The sequence below is a fragment of the Heloderma suspectum genome, chromosome 2 (assembly GCF_057233095.1).
Source record: "Heloderma suspectum isolate Gila_16-S chromosome 2, 16-S_ref, whole genome shotgun sequence".
In the NCBI taxonomy this organism is placed as follows: Eukaryota; Metazoa; Chordata; class Lepidosauria; order Squamata; family Helodermatidae; genus Heloderma; species Heloderma suspectum.
The window spans coordinates 163,501,415-163,523,063 of NC_139459.1; the positions used below are offsets into that span (position 1 = coordinate 163,501,415).

A 21,649-nucleotide genomic window follows, 5' to 3' on the forward strand; every position below is an offset into this window, starting at 1 on the left:
GCTGCCCTGCATTTGCGGCTAGACAGCTGATTTCGGCTGTCTAACCAGGGCAGCTCGGGCATCGGGGGGGAGGCCAGACGGTGCATAGGAAGCATCATAACAGCATTTCTGCAGTCCTGTCCCCACGTGCAGGAGTGCCCCCTTTTTGGCTGCTCCACACTGCTCTTGAGTGTGGAGCCTGGGACGACCCACGTATGAGGCGGTGCGGAAAGGGGCAGGGAGTTGGATTTCTGGAAACCTTTTCGGTTCCCAGAAACTGAAAAATCCTATGGCCTTCCTCTTCCTCCTTTGTCTTAAGTGAGAGGTTCCAGAGGAACCAGAGCCTGTCTGGAAGTCATGGCCTTTCTTGGGAAGTCTTTCTCCACAATTCCAATGTCTAGGGTTCAGGGGCTATATGTGGTTACATAGCAGTCAGGGAAAATACTTGGAACGTGTTCTGAAGTACTCTTTCTTATAACAGGTTCCAAGTTTGAGCTGAGGTATTTCAATAGGTGCTGGGACACAGTGCCTTGACCCTGTTCAGGACTACGAATGGGTGAATTTGTCAAGCTCAGTTTCTCATTTTTTCAGGAGTAGGTTAATTCGTTCCCAATTTTGAATCGAGATTGGGATTTTTTTAGTCTACACAAAAATGTGTGCGCATTTTTTTAAATCTGCATTTTTGTGTGCGCATTTGCAAATGTATGCAATTTCCCCATTGAACAAAATGTGCACATTTTGCAAATATGTCCATTTTTGTGTGCATTATTTGAAATGTATGCTTTTTGTGTGTGAACTGCATTGCGAACTTTCTGCCTGTACAGATTTCAGCAGCAAATGGTGTTGCAATTTATGTTTAGATTTAGAAAATACAAATTTTGTAAGTTCACATTGAAATGTGAACCAAATGAATTTTTCACCCATCCCTACCCAAGATGCAGCTAGTTCAGAACTGGTCTCTGTGTGTGTGTGTACCTTGGCTAGTTAAACAACCAAACAGCTTCCCATCCCTTTCCCGGTAAACATTTCCCACAAAGTGCTGTTGGAGTGGAGTTGACAGGAGGGCCAACTGTCAGAGAAGGAAGCGGTTGAACTTCATTGAAAAGAAAGCTGCGCTTGAATCTTTGTGGCTTCCTGTCGGAGCTAAAATGGCTGCTTATTCACAAAGAACAGTATAGAGAGCAACAGCTGCATAAATGCATCTCACCTGTGTTCTATAACATCTCTGGCTTCCCTGTGCATGTGCACATTGTTTGAAGTGCTGGTGTTGACCCTCCAAAACCTTTTAGGGCTTGGAATCCAGGCATCTAAAGGGCTGCCTGTGTCTAGATGAACCTGCCTGGTGGTTAAGATCTTTTTCGGGTCTCTTCTCCAGGTGCCCCCACTTTTGTAGTTTAGGAAACTATGCATGTTATTGAAAATTAGCTCTCAACACTGGCGTATGCATGACAATTGGATTGTCCTATGGCAAAGGTACTGACCTATAGCTAACATCTTGTTAATAAGTCAGTGTGATTCACAGTGTAGAGGCCCTGTTTGTAGCCATGGATTAGAGGCCCAGTTTGTAGCCTGGAGTCATCATGAGATTACGGCTTCATCTCTTGAGCGGCTAATTATGTATCCTTCTGTTTTGCAGGGGTGGAGAAGTGTGGAAGGAACGAGTTCCAGTGCGGGAATGGAGACTGCATCCCTTACAAATGGATTTGTGATGGCAAGGCTGAATGCCAGGATGGCTCTGATGAATCCCTTGATGCCTGCAGTAAGTTAGCTAACCTTGGCCAGCCTTCTCCCTGCTCATCTCCCCTCCCCCATACACATCATACATGATGGAGCTGTGTTCAGGCATATGAGCATGTCAGAAATCACCCTGGGCTTATCTGGGCACTGTCAGGAGCGGAGCTGTCTCTGAAGACTTACTTGCATGGCTGTGTAAATCATGCACCAACCTCATTATTCCACTGAATGATCTCTTACAAAACCCTGTGGACATAGTTGGATGGCTCATGCCTCACCCAGGAAAAAGAAAAGGGCAGCTAGAAGTTAGGGGACCCCCCCCCTTCTCTCTCTCTCCCCCTGCAGCCTTGTGGTGCAGGAAAGAGAGCAGGAGCAATTGCTCTCCATCAGTATTTTTTTCATTGACGACAAGCTGTCCTGTGATGCCATGGTGAGAATCGCTGGAGGTGCTTCCCACCAGTGGCTTGCCAGGCATGGCAGCCCTTTTGCACTGACATTTCAAGCAGATGCCTCCTCCCCTACGTGGGTGTTTGTGTGTGTGAATTGGCCAGTTCAGAGTGCTTTTTCAGCGAAGGCCTAGGGTGCAGAAGGTGACCCGAAACTAAACACCCTCTTCAGCTCCAGCCCTGAGGACTGTAGTTAAATGGCTGAAGTTCTCAGGCATTGTCCTGCTGGATGTCCCCCCCCCCCCTTGCTGAGCCTCCCTAGGCACATGGAAGGGTATTGCTACTGTATCATTTCCATGCCTGCCTACAAGGAACTTGAGAACAGCCATCTCTGTGGTGGAGCCAAGAGTCTCTGCTGTAGTTTTCTTGTCATCTCGCCAAATGACTCTTCCGATGGCCTGGGGAAAAGAAGGGTGAGGGGAGCTGAGATGGTTGAACTGCTTCATGTCTGCAGCGTAGAAGCCCATATATTGTATGGGCAAACGGTAACTGGTCAGCAAAGCTTGTTCTCATCCCAGATGGCTTCGTCTTAGAGGGTGGAAAGAGGATACAGATGCAATCCTCCTGTCAAAAATAAGGCAGCATTCTTCACTTTCTGTTTTGGGATATCGAAGAGAGGAAATTGATTTTTTCTTTTTCCATTTCGTAGCCAGAGATGTGGAAACTTAGGGGGAAATCCTGGAAAAAAACAGGGGTGGGGGAGAGAAAAATTAGCACCCCCCCCCCCCCGTTTTTCACTCAAGGGGTTTTTGGAAAACTTTGGGGCACAGTGTTTTTTTTCTGGTTTTCTTCCCCAGTCTCTCCCCCACCCCAGCCTTTACTCCTCTAGTCCTGGCCCAGCCACAATATATAACACTGGAAGGGGTGGTCTAGTAGGTGATTCTTTCTGTGTTAGACCTGAGCCACACTTTCATGTTCTGAGAGCCTTGGACTTTGCTGCAGGTGAGCTCTCTGCCTTCCTGTAGGTTGCATTTGCATATCTCAGTACATGTGTGAGGCCATATAAAGCAGTTAACATTGGCAGTTGGTTTTTCCCCATCCCAGAGCTTGCATTGCCTCTCTCACCTGATATTCATGCAGAATATCTGTGGCTACAGCTGTGCAGAGGCTGCGTGGGCACAGAGCAGAATCTGTGAGGAGGAAAATGGACAGCCAGAAATGGCTGCTGGCGAAGGCTCTTTTGTATGACACGTGTGTGGAATTGTAGTGCCGTCAGCACTCAAAGTAAATGTCTCTGTGCAAGAGCATGCACAGAGTCCTAATTAAATGCAGGTGGTGTTTTAATGCTGGGTTTGTCTCTTCAGAGTCTGTGACCTGTGAGCCAAGCCAGTTCAGCTGTGGTGGCCGCATAAATCGTTGCATTGATATGTCCTGGCGGTGTGACTCACAAGCGGATTGTGAAAATGGTTCCGATGAAGAAAACTGCAGTAAGTCAGGCTCTGGGCTTCATGGTTCTGGGCTAGTAGGAAGACAATGGGGGGTGGGGGGAACTACCAAAGGAATCCTTTGAGAGATTACTTTTTCGCGTCCATCCCTTGTTAGCCGCCTTGGAAGTTTTTAATTGGAAAGCATCTAGAAATATTTTAAATAAATGAATTTTAATTGTAGGCTCTTCACAGCAAGGATTGGTCACTCGTAAACTCTGTAAGAGCCATTTGTATGCTGATGGTGTTACATTAAAAATACACTGTGCCATTGTACCAGTATTCTTATTCTTTGTTCATGCAGCCCCTAAACCTTGTGCTGATAATGAGTTTCAATGTCGAAATGGGAACTGTGTTGCTTTGGAGTTTGTCTGCGATGAGGAACATGATTGTGAGGACGGGAGTGACGAAGTAGACTGCCCTGTCCCAACCTGCAACCCCGAGATGTTTCATTGCAGCAACTTAGAGTGCATCCCCAAGCTCTGGGCTTGTGACGGTGATGCAGACTGCAGGGACGGGTCAGACGAGTCCCCCAGGCACTGTGGGGGGGTCAAGAAAACCAGTCCTTGCCATGAATTGGAGTTCCACTGCGGGAGTGGTGAGTGCATCCACCCGACCTGGCGGTGCGACGGAGGCTTTGATTGTAAGGACCAATCAGATGAGGCAAACTGTGGTAAGTGTGGGGAATCATTTGGAGGCTAGGTGGGAGGTCACAGTGGATGGGAGTCTCATTTGTGGCACAAGTTCCTTACAGTCGGACTGCTGAGATCTTTGTTCTGAGAGCCTTTTTTGGTTAAAGAATGGGGTAAAATTCTTTAATGTCTTTGTGCGTAAAAAAAATATTAAGCAACAGTGTTCAAAAAATGTAAGAGAGCTGAAACAGGCTGCCTAGGGAGAGGCTGCAGTATTTCCTTTATGAAAAGAGAAGTTGGGTATTGGGAAGGGTATTTTGGGTATTAAATGCCCCGCTCAGGGCAGGATTTGAAGATATTTTTGAGTGTTATACTTCATGTATATTATCTCCTTGTAATCCTGCCAAGGATTGGCTGTACGTTCATGTACGGTACTTCTGATATTATCGTCTCCGTAATGGCGGTGAGGAGGATGAAAGAAAGGGGCTTGCCTGAGGCTGCCTGTTGAGCTCATGACAAAAATGAGGTTTGAACTAGAGACTTCCTGGTGCTTGTTCAGTCTCTGGAGGTGCCATCCAATGCATGTTTAGACAGAGAAAAGTCCTATAACTCCCAACATGCCCCAGCCAGCATGCTGGAAGTTGTAGGACTTCTTTCTGTCTAAACATGCATAGGATTGCACCCATAGTTTCTGCTGTTGTATATCAGCTCTCATAATACTTAACATTTATGCAGTGCCTTAAAAGTGCTTCGTATATGTTATCCCAGGATTACTGAGATAACAGCCCTAAATTATCCCTATATTGCAGATTGGGGAGGTGCAGGCTGAGTAGTGATTGCTTGCCCAAGGCCACTAATTCTGTTACAGTAGTACTGCCCTGCAGGAGCTTTTGGGAAATGATACTCTACGCCTCCATGACTCTCTGTAATGTGTAGCGCTGTCTGGTAAACCTGGCCTCTGATAGTGGTCCAAACATGAAGGCTTCCAGATGTGTTGCAGGAGCCAGAGAGATCATCGCTTTGCTCTTGGTGCATGAGGAGTGCAGTGATGGTGCTTGCAGCATTCTGTACACTGCATAGCACAGTCAGGGCTGTTAGGTCTCACGCTGTGCAGCAGCCATCCCCAACCTGGTGTTCTTCAGACGTTTTGGACTTCAGCTCCCATCAGCCCCTGCCAGCATGGCCAGTAGTCAGGAATGTTGGGGTCGTTGTCAAAAACATCTGGAGGCTGGGGTAGGCAGCTGTGCAGGATACCGGAGGTGTAAGTTTACATCACAAGCAGCACAACCTGTTCTGAGCTTGAATCAAATGAAGCTGTGCATCATGCCAGGGTCAGGCCCTTGAGGTGACAAGTGTTCATAGGCATAGTGGTGCTCTCTGTTTCTAAAAGTCTCTGCTTTTTCCATCTAGCTATAGCGACATGCCGCCCAGATGAATTTCAGTGTAATGACGGCACGTGCATCCATGGGAGCCTGCAGTGCAACAAGGAGAATGACTGCAAAGACCTGAGCGACGAGGTCGGCTGCATCAATGGTGAGCACTTCATGCCGCCGTCATGAGCCTGGGATAGACGTGAGGTCTGGCTGAACCACCACTTGGGTGGCAGGTGCATGTTGGGCTGAAAGCCCATGGGAGTTGTCGTCAAAGCCCACCAGGGTAGAGGGGTTACAGAGCTTGCTAATGGGTTAAGGGCCTCTCTTCCCTCACCCTGCTACTGTCATCGCCTGTCTCTGTAGCAGATTTCCCAGTATGGTCAAATGGGAACTTCCATCCCAAAGGCAGTGCTGAATTAAAACAATGCTCTCTTACCTTTGTAACAGTGACAACTTGCAAAGGGCCAAACATATTTAAGTGCCATTCTGGAGAATGTATCACAATGGACAAGGTCTGCAATGGGCTGAAAGACTGCAGGGACTGGTCAGACGAGCCCCTGAAGGAGTGCCGTAAGCATTTAACCTTTCACTGTCTCTGTTTGTGTAGCTTGTTAAGTCTGCCACCCACTTCCTCAAACTGGAAATTCTGAACAGCAAATCTAGGAGTCATTGCAGATGTAAACGGAACCAAGCTCAAACTTGGTCCTAAGAGATGAAGAATAATATTTTAAATGGTGCCTTGAGCATTCAAAGCTCTGCACATACATGATTTCAGAAATATTTGCATCACCCTTGTTGATACTATTATCCCTAAACTTTTAGATGAGGTGGCTTGCCCATCACCACCTGGCAAGCTCATGGCAGAGGCGAGATCTGAATTGTGGACTTCCTCTTTCACAGCTTGGTCTAGGTCATTGGGGTACACTTGAGGTCTATGGTATATCTAAACGGAGCATAATTGCTCAGTGATGGGAGGACTCTGTGTAAATGTGTCTTTAAACTAATCTTTTTGAAAAAGAGCAGATTTTTTTGTACACATCTGTACAGCTTAGCTTATCCTGAGACCAAAAGTCTTTGAAAGTGATTTCTCTGAGGGTAGCATCATGACCCACTTTTTTGCTATCCCTTTCCAGGAACAAATGAATGTATGGCCAACAAGGGTGGCTGCTCTCACATATGCAACGACCTCAAAATTGGATACGAGTGTTTATGTCCCGAGGGCTTCCAGCTGATCAACCAAAGAAAATGTGAAGGTAGATGGTGGAGTTCTATTTCTTCTTCCGCAGTATCCTTCTTGGTTTAATAATACACCTCTTACCATGGTCACCTCAGCTGTCTCATGGTTGTGTTATAATCTCATTGAGAGACGGGTGCTTCTCACATGGTGCTCGGCCTCCATCCATCCAGCTAAGGCCACCATGCTCACAGGTTAAAAAAAAATCTGGCACTTCTAAAAGTGGGCTTCAGACTGGCATTGCGGTTGCTGAAGCAGGTTTCTCGCCGTCTTGGCAAAACCTTGTCTTGATGGCTTGTCCTGGGGGAAAATGTTAGGGAGGAAAAATCCAGTGCAGCTTTCCCCAACCTGGTGCCCTCCAGATGTGTTTGACTATAACTCCTATCATGTCCAGCCAACATGGCTATGTGGTCTGGGGATGATGGGAGTTGTAGTTGGGGAAGGCTGCTTAGTGTGCCTATCTCAGGAGGATTTCTCTTCTCACGTGCATGCATAGGTCTCAGTCTCTTGGTCCCTCTTAGCGGGCTCCTGAGTTGTATAAGATGTTCTGCCCCCTGTCATGTTTGACCACAGAGGCCATGTAGATATATGTTGATGTTTTGGGCAGTAGCCAGTGTTAATTGCAAACCAAGATGGGGATATTTCCATCTCCTCTTTATTTGGGGTGGTGTCATGGGAGAGTCCTGTGCTAACAAGTAACACGTTACGAACTTGCTGGACCGTGAAGACCAGCTAATGTATTGCAACAAGAACCTACTTCATCGGGTGCTTAGTAACGTTCTCTTGGATCTGTAGATATCAATGAGTGTCTCAATCCTGAGGCCTGTAGCCAAATCTGTGTGAACCTGGAGGGAAGCTATAAATGCGAATGTAAAGAAGGATTTCAGATGAACCCTGCTACCAAGACTTGCAAAGCAATAGGTAAGCACAGGATGTCTAATATGCTAGAGTATACTACTGCAACCATTTGGAGCAGCCCAGGGCTCTTGGCGATTTCTCCATAATTAAGAACCTGGGCATAATTCTTCGGGCAGCACTTCTTGGTATCACTGCACAGTCTTCACTTTAATAAATCATTTTTGACATAAGGTCTTTGATTTCCATGCACAGTGGACAGCAGAATGTTTGTTTGCTTAAGAAGACTTGCTTCTTTTAGCCAAGGGCTGGTTTGAATAGCATTATTGTGCTGTACATGGTGCCACCAGCCATCAATCTGAGAGCGGGGGATTAAATGTTTTCCGCCACAGTAATAGGGTACCTGCAAGGGGTGTTTTGCATCCAACTATGCATACAGCAGGCATTTTGGTGTAACTCTTGGCACCCGAATGTGCTAATTTTCCTCTTCCTTCCCCACTTCTTTATCATGTCTATTAAACTCTTAGAACATTTTGCAATTTAAGATAATCTGAGTCCATTAACAGAAAGATCTGTCTCTCCCCCCCCCTTTGTTTGAAGGGGGACAACAAGCATTTATTTAATGCAGCACAATGGAGCCTTCTAAGCTTTGGGTTTTCTAGCACCATCATTTTTGGAGGGCCAGTTTTAAAATTCTAAGTACAGAAACCCCCTGTCCTCCGTGAGTGTAAACTGACAATTCTTGATAGCAGCTGACAGCATAACTTGGAACCTCAAATCTTATTTCTAAGATTATAGCCCAGCCTGTTGCAACAAATACTTGTTCAAATCTGTGCAAAGGCCCTTTACCTACCTACCTAACCTACTCCCTTTGGGGATATGCCTACCACCCATGTTCTGGACAATACAGATTAATGGGAGGGAGTGTGTTGAGCGCTGTGTTGAGTCTTCCCTTGAAGCACCTGCCCCTTGACGTTGTTATTTCAGGTGCCATGAGAATCCTTCAATGCCCCAACCTCTTACACGTAATTAGATCTTTCGGGTAGCTTGTACCTATCCTATCTTCCTGTGTATTTTTTAAAATGTGAATTAATTGTATTGATTAGGATCTGTACTAACTCTTGGATCGGAGTTGGCTGCCTGTGGCGTGTGAACTTCAGTCTCTTCTTTGGCCTGGGGGAAGGTCCACTTTGGATTGTAATTCTCCCTGCTGGAGACTTGGGTCTGAACTCCACTTGTTGTTTTTCTAGCATTGGAGGGAACGTGCTAAAGGTTCCCAATGTCTTGTCCCTTTACCAGGCACTATTGCATACCTCTTTTTTACCAATCGCCATGAGGTCAGGAAGATGACTCTGGACCACAGGGAGTACATCAGCCTGATCCCCCACCTGAAAGAAGCCGTGGCCTTGGATATGGAAATTGCCAATAACAAAATCTATTGGTCTGACCTCTCTCAGAAGAAAATATATAGGTAAGAAGAGTGTATACGTGGAAGTGAATGCACAGCCATAGCTCAACTAGTGAGGAACCCCTTTTGAGAGCAGGCTGGCTCTAGAACCATGTTTACTTGCAGGGGAGGGAAGGACCTAGCAGTGCCCAAAGTGGTTCAATGGATAGAGCATTGGGTTTAGACCTTGGGAGACTACACAGAAGGAAGACAGATGTCTTCACTCAGCACTTGAGGGTGCATGCATATCATAATGCTTAAGAGATACTGGGCTTAAGAGATACAACACGTGGCTTTTACCCTGCAATCGAGATTGGCCACTCATGGAAGTTTGTGGGTCCTTTACATGATGCCGTCAACCCCCAGCGCCTCTCCTGTGGTTTCTGACCATTTCCGCAGCTTTATTTGGAATGGAGATAATGAGCTTAAAAAATTTTTTTTTGAATTTGTCCATGCAAAGAGGGAGTTGTGCTATAACAGCAGTGCCCTCTAGTGGCTGTATAATAAAACATATAGAACTTGTAGATAAAGGCAATCCCTGGGGGAGAGGGGGACAGGAAGTGTGTGTGAAAGAGCTGATCTTAATCCTGCAAAGAATCCGGAAGCAGAAGCCCCGGTTACGTTGCGGTAAAAAAGCCTGGTGTGGAGAAGCTCCAAAGTCAAGTGGTTTCAGCACTGTAAACACGCATCCAACTGCTGGGGTGCTCTTTGGCAAGTCTTCACCACCTTAACCTCAGCTTCAGTCTATATTAGGGACTCGTCTCGAAGCTGCTGTGCGGGTTGTAGGGAGCGCCCAAAATGAGTAGCAGTGAAAGGGGGTCGCAATTGCTAATAACCCAGTCAGTCGCTGTGTTGGGTTTCTGCCAAGTTGGCTGCTGTCTTTTGGTGCTGGTTGAAACTGGTAGCTGCTTTTTGAGTCGTAGCTGGAAATGGATGAAAGATGGACGCTGTTTGCCCACCACAGCCCTGCAACTCGCGAAGCACAGCTGCTGTGTGGCCTTCATTCGTTTCTCTGAGGCCTTCCTGTCCGTTTGTCTTGTGCACAGCACGCCCATAGATAAGGCTCACAACCACTCCCACCACACCACTGTGATCAGCAGCGGCATCAGAGTCCCGGATGGCCTGGCGGTGGACTGGGTGCACAACCACATTTACTGGACTGACTCCGGCCTGGGCACCATCTCTGTGGCCAGCAGTGAAGGCCTGAAGAGGAAGACCTTGATCGAGGAAGCCGGTGCCAAGCCACGTGCCATTGTGGTGGACCCAGTTAATGGGTATGAGCCCGTCATGTGCTGTCGGGAGATTCTATGGGGAAACGGGTCTCTGTTTCCGTGGGAAGATGCTCTAGGACAGCCTTCCCCACCCTGGTGCCTTCCAGATGTTTTGGACTCCCACTCCCAGCATGTCTGACCATTGGCCCTGCTGGCTGGGGGGGGTGAAGTCCAATGCATTGGAAGAGCGCCAGGTTGGGGGAGGCTACTCTAACCCACCCCCTTGCGGGTGCTAACCACTCTAGCTTAGTTGGGAAAAGATGGGCTTGGGGTAAGCCCTCAAGGACAGCGGGTGGGTTTGCAGTTCTGTGACGGATGGCTTAAATTGATCTTTTCCATGTGTCCCTCTCTTCTCCTGTCATTTTGTCAGGTTCATGTATTGGACTGATTGGGGGATGTCAGCTAAAATTTCCAAAAGTGGTCTGAATGGGGTGGACAACTTCCCGTTGGTGAAAGAAGGCATTCAGTGGCCCAATGGAATAACACTTGGTAGGTCTTGCATAGCTGAGGAGGGCCGATAGCGAGAGAGAGAGAGACCGACCAGGAGATGAAGCTCTCTTGGAGCCAGACCTAAACAGAGGTTCTTTGCTCTGATGTGGGGCTCGAGACTGAGCTCTCCTGTCGTTCCGCTTCTTTCCTTGCGTAAGAATAGAAGGATACGTTTCTCTGCTGATCTGTGCCACTTTGACACGTTTTCTGTGTTTAGACATGGTCAAGCAGCGCCTGTACTGGGTAGACTCCAAGTATCACTCTGTCTTCAGCATTGATGTGGATGGGGGAAACAGAAAGACCATCCTTGTGGATAAGGAGAAGCTGGCTCACCCTTTTGCCATCGCAGTCTTTGAGGTGAGGCGGATTCACAAGTGGCTGAATGCACTGTGCATGCCAAGCGCTTGGGAGATGTTCCTGACAAAGGCCCAGGAGGCGGCTGTTGCATCAAGGCTGAACTGCGTGTATGTGTGCGTGCGGCCTGACTTTTCCTCAGAGCACCCCCTCTTACTACCACAGCAATAAATGTGGCTGTTGCTCGCTCCCTTTCTTCAAAAAGGCCGTTCTCTCAGTCCATCTGTTCCCTCTGCTCTGAATCCCATAGTTATGGGAGCACCTGCTTCTAACCCACTCTCTTGCAAAGGGATGCTTGGCACAGCTGCTTGTATTCCCAGCAGTACATTTAAGAGGGGCTTAACGCGGTAGACGGGAGTGCTTGTGGTGGCAGCTCCAGCAGTGAAAGGGTGAGCAGAGCCTAAAACCTGTGTGGCTCAAAACATGTGAGTTAGAGGGTGGCCCTGAATGGTCGGAAGCCTGGTCAAAGGCTACATCAGTCTCCCCCAACCTGGTGCCCTCCTGATGTGTTGGACTACAACTCCCATCCTCCCCGAGGCAGCAGGTTGATTGCTACTAACGCTTTCCTATAGCACCGTTAAATTAGATTTGCAACTCTGTTCCATTTGTGCATCCATCCTTTTGAAGCAGGTCACTCATTGGCCACTGTACAAATGCTAGTCGTCTCAACCCTTCTCTCCTACTTTTTTGAGTGGTGCCTGCTGGTTTATTTCTGAATGGATCCAGCATTTGCTTTGCGGAGGTGCAATGGCTGAATATGCGTTGAAGAGGGGAATGGAACTAGCGTCCAGCAAAGTACCGATTTCACTTTCAAACATTGAATCCTCCCTCATCCAGGAAAAAGTGTTCTGGACAGATACCATCAACGAAGCCATTTTCAGTGCCAACCGCGTGACTGGTTCGGATATCACCACTGTAGCAGAGAACCTGTTTTCGCCTGAGGATTTGACACTGTATCATTCTGTGCGGCAGCCCAAAGGTATCTATCTGTTCATGTGCTTGCCTCCACATGCCTAAGTACAATTTCCTCTCCTGTCCTCATACCTTTTCCGTTTTTCTACAGTATGCTTTTGATTGCAAGCCTGAGGGCCTTTCTCTCTGTTTAAAATCTTTGTACCGCGCCTAGAAAATATTAGGCGTTCTATAAATAACACACGTTTAACCTTTTTCGCTTTGATGCCTGCGAATTGCCCACATCTCTTTTATAAACTTCGCTCTTTGGTTTTGTTTTTTACAGGTGTGAACTGGTGTGAGAAGAATGGCCTCCCTAACGGAGGTTGCCAGTACCTGTGCCTTCCTGCCCCACAAATCACTCGCCACTCTGCCAAGTACACCTGTGCCTGTCCCGATGGTCTGCACCTGGCCACAGACATGAGAACTTGCACCACAGGTACGGAGGCAAAATGGATATTGCCACTATTGAATGCAGCAGGTGGAAGCCAGGAAGCATCTGTGGTAGCTGTGGGTGCGGTGCGTGCGTGTGTGCACGCATGCGTTTGTGTGTGAGAGAGAGAGAAAGTGCGCCTGCTCCCCCTTCTGCAAAATCAATAAGACATCACGTGGACAAAGGCATTGATTTGTTCTCCACCACACAGATAAAGCTGTCCCTGATGCCCCTGCTTCTGTTGCTACCGCAACTGTGCAATCCACTGCAAGGACGACACCTCTAGTGCGGCTACTCATCACAACTGCTGCTCCAAGGCAGATAACTGGACATCTGCCTGCTGCCACCACAGCTGTGCCAAACAGAATTGCCCCTGGCATCCCTGAACATACCACACCTGAAATGGTCACCCTGTCCCAGCAAGGTGAGGGGCTTAAGTCTCGACCAGTCCTTAAATGCCTATCCTATAAGACTCCCTTTCACCTAAATGCAAAGCTACAGCTCCATTTGGGAAGCCTTATTTGGTGGGTGATACTCAGAGCTTTTCTACATGAGGCTGTTAATCTGCAGCATGTACTTTCGGTTTCCTCACAGAATTGAGATGTGAGCACTCCATGAGGAGCGTTTGCTTTTCTGCTTCTCCACTAGGTGGCACTTTTGGACAGTGGAGTAGTGCAAGGACACAAGTAGACACAGTGTTTTCTTTCGCTTCCTTTAAATAATGCCTTTTCCTTGCTCTGAAAAAAAACATTCCTGGAAAGTGCTGTTTACAAAAATAAGTGAAACTGGATGGTAACAACGTCGTCTAAACAGCCCTTAACTACCATCAGTAGGGAATGACAAGCGCACAATAAATGCCTCATGTAGAGAGTCTTAATTCTACTTTGGGTTTTTTTCTGCCTGTTACATCTGTGATGGTGACCAGTGCCAAACTTCCACGTGCGCCTCTGCGCCACGATGTATCCACGGTGTCAGGCTGCTGCTTGTCTCATAACGGCATTATCCCAAACATGGGACATTGTTTCTGTAATGCTAACAATTCCCTTTTCTATGAATGTAACATTTTGGACAAGTGCACGCATTTTGGACTCCTGTAATAAAGGGGCTGGAGTGAAATCTGTGCAGTGAAGCTCTAGTTAGAGGTCAGCCTCAAATGAGGAAGCTGGTGTGGAGAAAGATGAGGTTTACTTTAGGCCAACTTCAAAATACAGCGGCTTCAGTGTGACTGTTCAAAAGCTGGAGCAGTTCATGCTCCTCTCAGCATATTCCAGATTTCAGGAGTTCCATTTTGAATGTTCTGTCTTCTCTCCCCAGCTCGAAATGGTATTGCTGTGGAAACAGGTGGGGCAAAGCAGAGTGGCCCACAAGCTCTCTTCGTTGTGCTACCACTGGGTACGTCCCCCTCTTTCTGAAGGCAACGTGGGGGGCAGGGGTTCTGTCATCCTACAGGAACAGCTTCAGCTAATGGATGTAGCCACAAGAAGTGTTCCTGTTCAGCAGGATGCTCTTGAGCTGAACCTTGACGTTGGTGGAACAAATTAGGCATTCTGCGTTTATAATTTCACTCTGCTTTGTTCACTTAATAGCAGTTCTCGGTTTTCTCTATTGTATACTGTACTCCATTCTCTTCTGAGCATTTGCGATAGGTTCGTTAAAATAATGTGTCATTTCTTTTTCAGTGCTGATCAGTTTGGTCTCTTTTGGGGGTTTCCTCATTTGGAAGAACTGGCGTCTCAAGAACACCAACAGCATCAATTTTGATAACCCCGTCTATCAAAAAACGACTGAGGACGAGGTGCACATCTGTCGGAATCAGGAAGGCTACACTTACCCGTCGGTAAGTTGACATTTAAGACAACTGGAGTCTTGCAGGCATTACGGCTGGTGGTGAGTGGTGTTGGATAGTGTTTCAAGAGGCCCTGGAGGGACCTGGTTTCCTTCACTCGCTTTAATTTTACTGAGGGACTAAACTCATGCCCCCCCCATCATCCCCCCCCCCCCTCGAGTGATTATTCTAACTCTTCCTTGCCAGGGGAAGAATATCTTCAGTAAGGTCCTTGTGCAGAAGTGCTGTGTGAGTGTGCATGTTCATTGCTTGCATAAATTCAGAACGTAGTGAACTTTCAAGTGCTGAATGTAAAGATAATGATTTCCACATATCAGGAAGCTTTGAGCAGCCCAAATGAGTTGCTGCTACAGCACAGTTTCTCTTTTTAGGAACAGGTGAGTCGCCATGAAGGCAAATTGATTTGGCTACGTGACAACATCACTGAGGGTAAATGAAGTTAATTCAGAATGAGGTTTCCTCTTCCTGAGTTGGCCTTGTCTGCCCTCATGTATGTAGCCAAATCTATTTCACTCCGTGATGGCGCACTGGTTTTTAGGGTGGCTTTTTTTTAAGGTCACTGCAGCAACAGCTAATTGGTGCTGCCAAGAGATCGACTCTGGGACCATCACACCACATACCTGGTAGGAGAGCCTGAATGTTATGTGTGAAATGATGGCTGTTGGTGGAGCTACAACCACCCCTCCTTTTGAGCCCCACATCAAAGAGTTGCCAAAATAGGGGGAGGGGAATACTTTTCATGGCTTGAGAAAGCATTGGTGAAAATTCCTCTGGCTTTCACACCTTCCTATAGGGCAGTTGCTTCATAAAATGGCTCTTTGTAGAGGAAGGAATTTTGTGTCCCAAGGGCTTTCAGCCTGTTCTTTGCCCTGTCCTCCCCTGAGCTTTTGATGGCTGCCCCATGGTTATGCATTTTCTACCTCTACTGAGGCTTGAGCATCTTTCAGAAGGGTTGTAAGACCTCAAGTCCGGTTGGGGAGTAATTGTAGTCTGCCCTGAGAGCCCCTGCACATTATTCAGGCTCACGAGAGCCCTGAGAGCTCTGCTGCTGAGGCAGGGTTTGAACTCAAGGCTTCCACAGCCATTCATTCCACCTACTGAACCTCAGTAGCCCGTTGAGAGACTTCTTCATTTCCCATCTTTCCCTCAGAGACAAATGGTCAGCCTGGAGGATGATGCAGCATGAACCCGCCTCAACACCTGAAGTGCCTCTCTCCAGACTTCGCTGCTTACTTCCTGGGAGAAGAACGCCTGTGCCTGGCTTCGGGTCTCTCTCAGCCGTCCAACACCTACCACTTCCTGAGTGACTTGATGGACCTTTCCCTCCCTCCTTTACTTGTTTTTTATTTAAGGAAGAAAGAGTGCATTGGTCAGCTGCCGTCTTTGCTGGTCTGAGCAAGTGAAGCTTGATGGTCTTGTTGGGTTCTTTTATATTTTTGTTTTCGTTCCAGTATATTTATTTTTGTCTCCAGTGCTGCCAAGACACTGCTGTGTTCTGGGTCTCATCCTTAATCTGGGCAGGGTCACTATTTTCTTACGCGTGAAGGAGAATGAGAATTTGACAAAGAGAAGAAGGCCCATCTCTGGACGCAAGTTTGGGCACCTCTGGGTCCTGTAACGACTTGGCCTCGGTGCCCTGCTTTACATAAAGGACCAACAGGCAGGCATGAAGCCAGCTTGGAAGGGAGGGGAACCTGAGCCTTAGTGAGACCAGAAGCCAAGCCCACCTTGTCTGTGGGCCTCTAGACTCCTTCCTTCTAAACCAGACCAGAGAAGCTCTTGAAGTGGACCCCACTATACATGCTATAAACAAGCAACGGTGACTTTGCTGTCTCTGTCCAAAGAAGAAAGCTCAAGGTACTGTCTCCTGCTTGGATCCTGTTGGGAACCTTCCTGTTGGCCCAGGGTTGCCTATTCCTTTTCAGCCTTCACCTGTCAACCCACCTTGCACTTTTGTTTGATTTGTCTTTGGGTTCTGTTCATGATCTGTGTAGCCTGTAACCTTGTATAACGTGTATTTGCACTTGATTCCTTTCTTTGTCTCTCTGGTCACGTGTGGTACCAAGAGGGTAAGAGGAAAAAAAACCAAACTAATGAGACAAACAGGTGGGGGAGGGGAGTGGTGTTGCATTTGCTTGGTGCTGGCCCTCTTTGTGCCTTTGGTGCTGGTGGACAAAGGGCCATAGACTGTGCTGGCCAAGAAACCAGGAAATTGAAGCCATTCTCCTGCGGGTTCTATCTAGATCACAGGTTTACAGTTGCCTTACACAGCATCTCTTTTCTGCCAGGTCAGTTTTTACAATTTCTTATGTCTTCAATTTCTGTCTTGTTTTTTATATTCTTCCCCTTTACCAATGGAGGGATTTTTATGCGGATGGGATGTAGAATGAATGTTTCTGTCCCCCCCGCCCCCGGTGTTATGATAAACTCTGATTCTGCACCTTAGTTGGGAAGAAAACTATTTTGCATGTGGCTATTTTTAAGCTTTCCTGGATAAGCGTGCTGAGTTGCCACATGTTCCAAAGTGGGCTGAATCTGAGCTAATAACAATGTGCTCTTTTCCCCCTGACTTTTCTGTCATGGCAAATGGATGATGCCCTGATCACTTGCTGCTTTTAAAATGCTATCAATTGATGGATCTTTACGTGGGTGTAGAATCAGGTTGTAAATTCAAACTATCTGCTGTATCTAAAACCTGTCCCATATCCAATAATGAAGGATTTACAAAATTCCTATTTATCCTGGTTTTCTCTTCTGTAACACCAAGTAAACATTTGCAAAATCTAGATTAACAAATGGCAACTTTGTGTTCTTGGCCTGACACATCTAATCCCCTTCCATTGAAGGGGAAAGCACTAAATACCAAGGAAAAGCACTCAAATCTTTTGGACTGAAGCTGTGAAAGATTCCAAACTCTTTCTCTTATTGTGGAGAGTGTAAATAATGTACATGTACAATGATGAGATATATATTTCCTTTGCACAGAAGTTGCCTTGTCTATTTGTACATATGTTCATAAAATACATGACTTATTTATTTATAAGTTTATATTCTTATGGTTGCTAATTTAGCTTTCTCCTTCATCCCCTCTCTTCCTGTTATGATGCCTTTTTTATTCTGTACACTGAAACGAAGCATGGGCAGATAAATTGTGTGTGTGTGTGTGTGTGTGTGTGGCCAGGTGTCCTAATCTGGAGCAAACCTGACTGTGTGAACACAGTGTAAAGTATGCACTTGCAGAAGTGTACTTTTAAAATAGAATGTCATATACATGGCTACATCAAACTATTTGAATCTCCTCACCTATGTTGATGTTTTGATTAGCAGGTTATGCTTCATTGCTGCTCTTACTGGTGCTTTTAACAATGGTGCCCCAAGGTGGGGAGCTGAAGCCAAAAATACGGTTAACGCTGGTTTTGCGATATTTATGCATATAGCTAACATGGTGGGGGCATATTTCCCTTGTATTTAATCTTTGGCAGCTTCCCTTACTATTTATGGCACGGCATGTTTTAGTCATTACCCTATGCACACGTACAGCATATTTCTGCTGATCCACTAGGGGCAGCTGGAGATAGTATGAAATTTGTTATGTTTCATACTGTCTCTTTTTGCAAATTCTTAACCTCATGTTTGCATCAGTTTAACAGACTTGCGTATGGCCGTCCAAATTCAAAAGCACAAATAGGTCATGCAGCTCAACAAAAACCTGCATGTTCGTGGCCTCAGCGTCTATAGAACTGCTTTGTATAACTTCAAGAAAGCACTGTTCTGCAAGTTCTCTTGTGTGTTAAAGGCATAGACTGTAATAATTTGGGGGGCTTAGAATGAACTCTGAATGGGGTTTTGTAGAAGTAAAACTTAACATGGAGGCCTTCTTTGAAAACAAGGGCCAGTTTGACACAGAGGAACAAAAAGCTAACAAAGTACTCCTGGCCATCATATTTGATAGCTGGCACATATGGTGTCTCCCTTTGTTGCGCTGATGAGCGTCCTTCTCCCCTTTTGGATTGTTAAGTAGCTGCTTGAATGCTTTTCCCATGCTTTCTATCAAAGAGGAACAAATTGCTGGAGTGGCGACACATCTGTGAAAACTCTGCCTAGGGGTTGGACCTTGCTAAAACAGTAGTCCAGCCCTGAGGTTCATGCAGAAGTTCTCCTCTGCTTCTAGTCATCTTTGTCCTGAATTTTGCAGGATGAGCCCCTTTTTCTATCCAAGTATTAGTAAAGGTGCTACTTGGAACCAAAAGACTGTAGATTTTGAGAGGGAAACAGCAGCTATCTCTGGTTTATCTTTGTCTATAGTAGCCCAGTACATTGGTCTCTAGCACCTCTCATGAGACTGCTTAGCTCAGCAGCATCAAATGGTAGAGCCCCTTGGTGGTGCCTGTTCCCATTCATGGAACTCTGCCCTAGGAGAATCGAGTTGTGCGTAGCAAAATTCTGATGTTCCCTGGGGTGACTGAGTCAGCTACAGTGCAGGATCTTCATGTTAAAACCTCTGCATCTTTCAAAGTGCAGTTTTGTTAAAAGGCAGAAAACTTGTGCAGGATTGGTTAGAAGGGGGTTTGGGGGAGAGTGAACATTTGCTTTGCTATTTGCATCAGTGTTGAGAAGTTCCTTGCAGAATGACCTAGAACTCAGTGAATGGCAGGGTTCTTTTCCCTCTGTGCAGAACTCCCATTTTGTACTTGGATAAGTTGATGCTTTGTCCTTGCTGGTAGAGGCATAGGAATTTAGGCGAAGCCCTTCTAACGCCAAACCCTGAAATTCCACTTCTGACTAATTCCTCTTGGAAGCTAAGAGGAATCCAGGCTTCTCCCTTGTCCAGTTGCCGATGCTAAATGCTGCAGGTTCCTTAAAAGGTGTGTGTGTGGGGGGGGGGACTGTCAGTCTAAAGCGTCCATTTCTCTTGTGCAACTCCTCTGAAGCTCTGTGGGTTACATGCAAATACCTGGCAAATGAGAGGTGTTCTTGCAGCTGCACTGAGCTAGAGCTTTTAAAAAATTCATTGTATTCTTTATTCCTTGTTCAGGTCTATGCGATATTTCCCCATATTATGATTAAGTTTAATAAATATTTAAATACACTGAAACTGCTTCTTTTGCTTTTCTCTTCGACTGGTGGCTGGAAAGCACCGTTAATATAATTATGGGAAAGATGATTGGGGGTGTGGTGTGGGGTGGGGCTCGTTCTTTTTTTTGTCACTGAAATTTATAGTTTTATCTACCTGGATATCTGCACACTTACTATTTATTTACAATATTTCTATACCGCTCCACTTCAAAAGATCTCAGAGCAGTGAACAACGAAGAGAGAAGAATAAAACACCATATTAAAACAATTAAAATATTGGCTACTGAGCTCAACGAGTCACGTGCTGCCAAGCCAATGGTTTACATACTTCGAGAGGCCAAAGAGAGTTGGAAATCACCAAAGAGAGTTGGGAATCATGTAATTTAGGAGAGAAGTCCAGTACCCCAAGTCTTTAGGGGAATTGGGCACCTGTGTTCTGCTTTCTCCCCACTTCTGTTGTCTGTTTTCTCCATTCCTCTGTGTGATGTTGCAGATCAATCTGAGTTTGAGCATTTTTAAGTCTGGGAGCTCAGCTACAGACTCTGGGCAAGTCTGCAAATGATCTTGAAAGATGAGGTGGCCTGAATTGGCACCTCTACTGCAGAGGCTCTTCTCAGCATGAGCCCTCCAACCTAATGTGGCTTACCTGTAAAAAGGACCAGTCCCTAGAGGTGAAATACCAACACCCAAAGCAAGACTGAGAAATAGTGGCTTTTGTTCAAGGCCCGCCAAGAGGAGCAGGATTTTGAACTACACACTTCCCAGTTCACCCACTGTGAACTCAGTGCCCTCAAGATGTGTTAGATTACAGATTCTGTCATACCCAGACTCTGGGGGCTTTCAGATGCTGGCATCTCCATACTGGCCCAGTTCATGCATCATAACAAGCCACTGTGGGTTAATTAACCCTCAGACTGCCACGGTACATGCTGGATGCCATTTTGAATATGTGAGCCCCAGCTGGTGGTTGCTGTGGCTTGTGGTGTGGGTTGTGCAAGGGTTAAAGAACCCATGGTGGCGTGTTATATGCGAACTCAATCTTTATCTCAAGCTTCATAGCAGCCCTGTGAAGTTAGCTAGTATTCCACCCCATTCCCAATCTGCAACATGCTTTCCAGTCCACCAATGACAGCAAGAATATGAGATGATTGATGGATAAATTGAAGGTACAAAGAAAAAATATTAGGCTTCATATGATACTGCCTTCCCAACCTGGAACCCCCCAGATGTGTTGGACTGCAACTCCCATCACCCCCAACAGCACAGTCCCATTCTGCTGGGGATGACAGCAGCTGTAATCCCAACAGATCAGAAGGACGCAGGATTGGTATAGTTGGGAGAACTGGGATGTTCATAGAGGCAAATGTAGAGCTTTCTGCAACCAATATCAAGAAAGCTGATTTGACCTGGATTGCAGAAAGGCTCAATCAGCAGTAAGAAGATTAGCTAGGAAAATAAAGTCTAACCATTCCTCTAAAATAATTGAAACATTTGTGAATAAGAAAAAATACAGGGAATTAATCAGAAATAAAATGACATTTCAAAGACATCTCCGGCATAGCTTGGATACTGCTTTGAAGACAAAAGATATGTCAGCCTTTTGGAAGATGTAAACAACAGCTTAAATGGTGATATATCAAATGTAAATCCACAGATATCAAAGACAGACTGGGAGAAACACTCCAGTGTTTTATTTAATGCCAATAGCCCACAATTACATCTGCCTTTGTGCTCCATCCTTGGCACTACATATCCATGGCCCCCCATATCCCATAAAGAGATAGAGTTATTAATTAATACAATGCCAGCTAAAAAAGCCCCAGGAGAAGACTATGGCCCAGCAGAAGCAATCAAACACAACATGAAGTGGTGGCTGCCTATTCTGGCCAAATTGTTCGATCATATAAACCTACTTGGGGAATTCTCAAAGGGTTGGAATACTACTGTAATTCCGATCTTCAAAAAAGAAGACCATAATCTACCTTCAAATTACAGGCCAATTAGTCTTATTGATATTGCAGCCAAATTATATGCTAGACACCTGCTGTACAAACTGGAGGATTGGGCCTTCATAAATAACATCCTTATAGAAGAACAAGCTGGTT

General features: G+C 46.2%; 1 protein-coding gene across 1 annotated transcript in view; it reads left to right on the top strand.

The window, feature by feature from the left end:
• The window catches only part of LDLR (low density lipoprotein receptor), a 28,187-nt gene extending 8,627 nt beyond the window's left edge, over positions 1–19,560 (top strand). Inside the window, exons 2-18 of the mRNA XM_084835632.1 lie at positions 1,616–1,738; positions 3,464–3,586; positions 3,888–4,256; positions 5,626–5,748; positions 6,036–6,158; positions 6,722–6,841; positions 7,618–7,743; positions 8,977–9,148; positions 10,171–10,398; positions 10,766–10,884; positions 11,102–11,241; positions 12,076–12,217; positions 12,476–12,628; positions 12,834–13,046; positions 13,937–14,014; positions 14,302–14,459; positions 15,619–19,560. Coding sequence (XP_084691758.1) covers positions 1,616–1,738; positions 3,464–3,586; positions 3,888–4,256; positions 5,626–5,748; positions 6,036–6,158; positions 6,722–6,841; positions 7,618–7,743; positions 8,977–9,148; positions 10,171–10,398; positions 10,766–10,884; positions 11,102–11,241; positions 12,076–12,217; positions 12,476–12,628; positions 12,834–13,046; positions 13,937–14,014; positions 14,302–14,459; positions 15,619–15,654 — 2,546 coding nt within the window. The 3' untranslated portion in view covers positions 15,655–19,560. The remainder of the gene's footprint in view (positions 1–1,615; positions 1,739–3,463; positions 3,587–3,887; positions 4,257–5,625; positions 5,749–6,035; positions 6,159–6,721; positions 6,842–7,617; positions 7,744–8,976; positions 9,149–10,170; positions 10,399–10,765; positions 10,885–11,101; positions 11,242–12,075; positions 12,218–12,475; positions 12,629–12,833; positions 13,047–13,936; positions 14,015–14,301; positions 14,460–15,618) is intronic.
• The last annotated feature ends 2,089 nt before the right edge of the window (positions 19,561–21,649 follow it).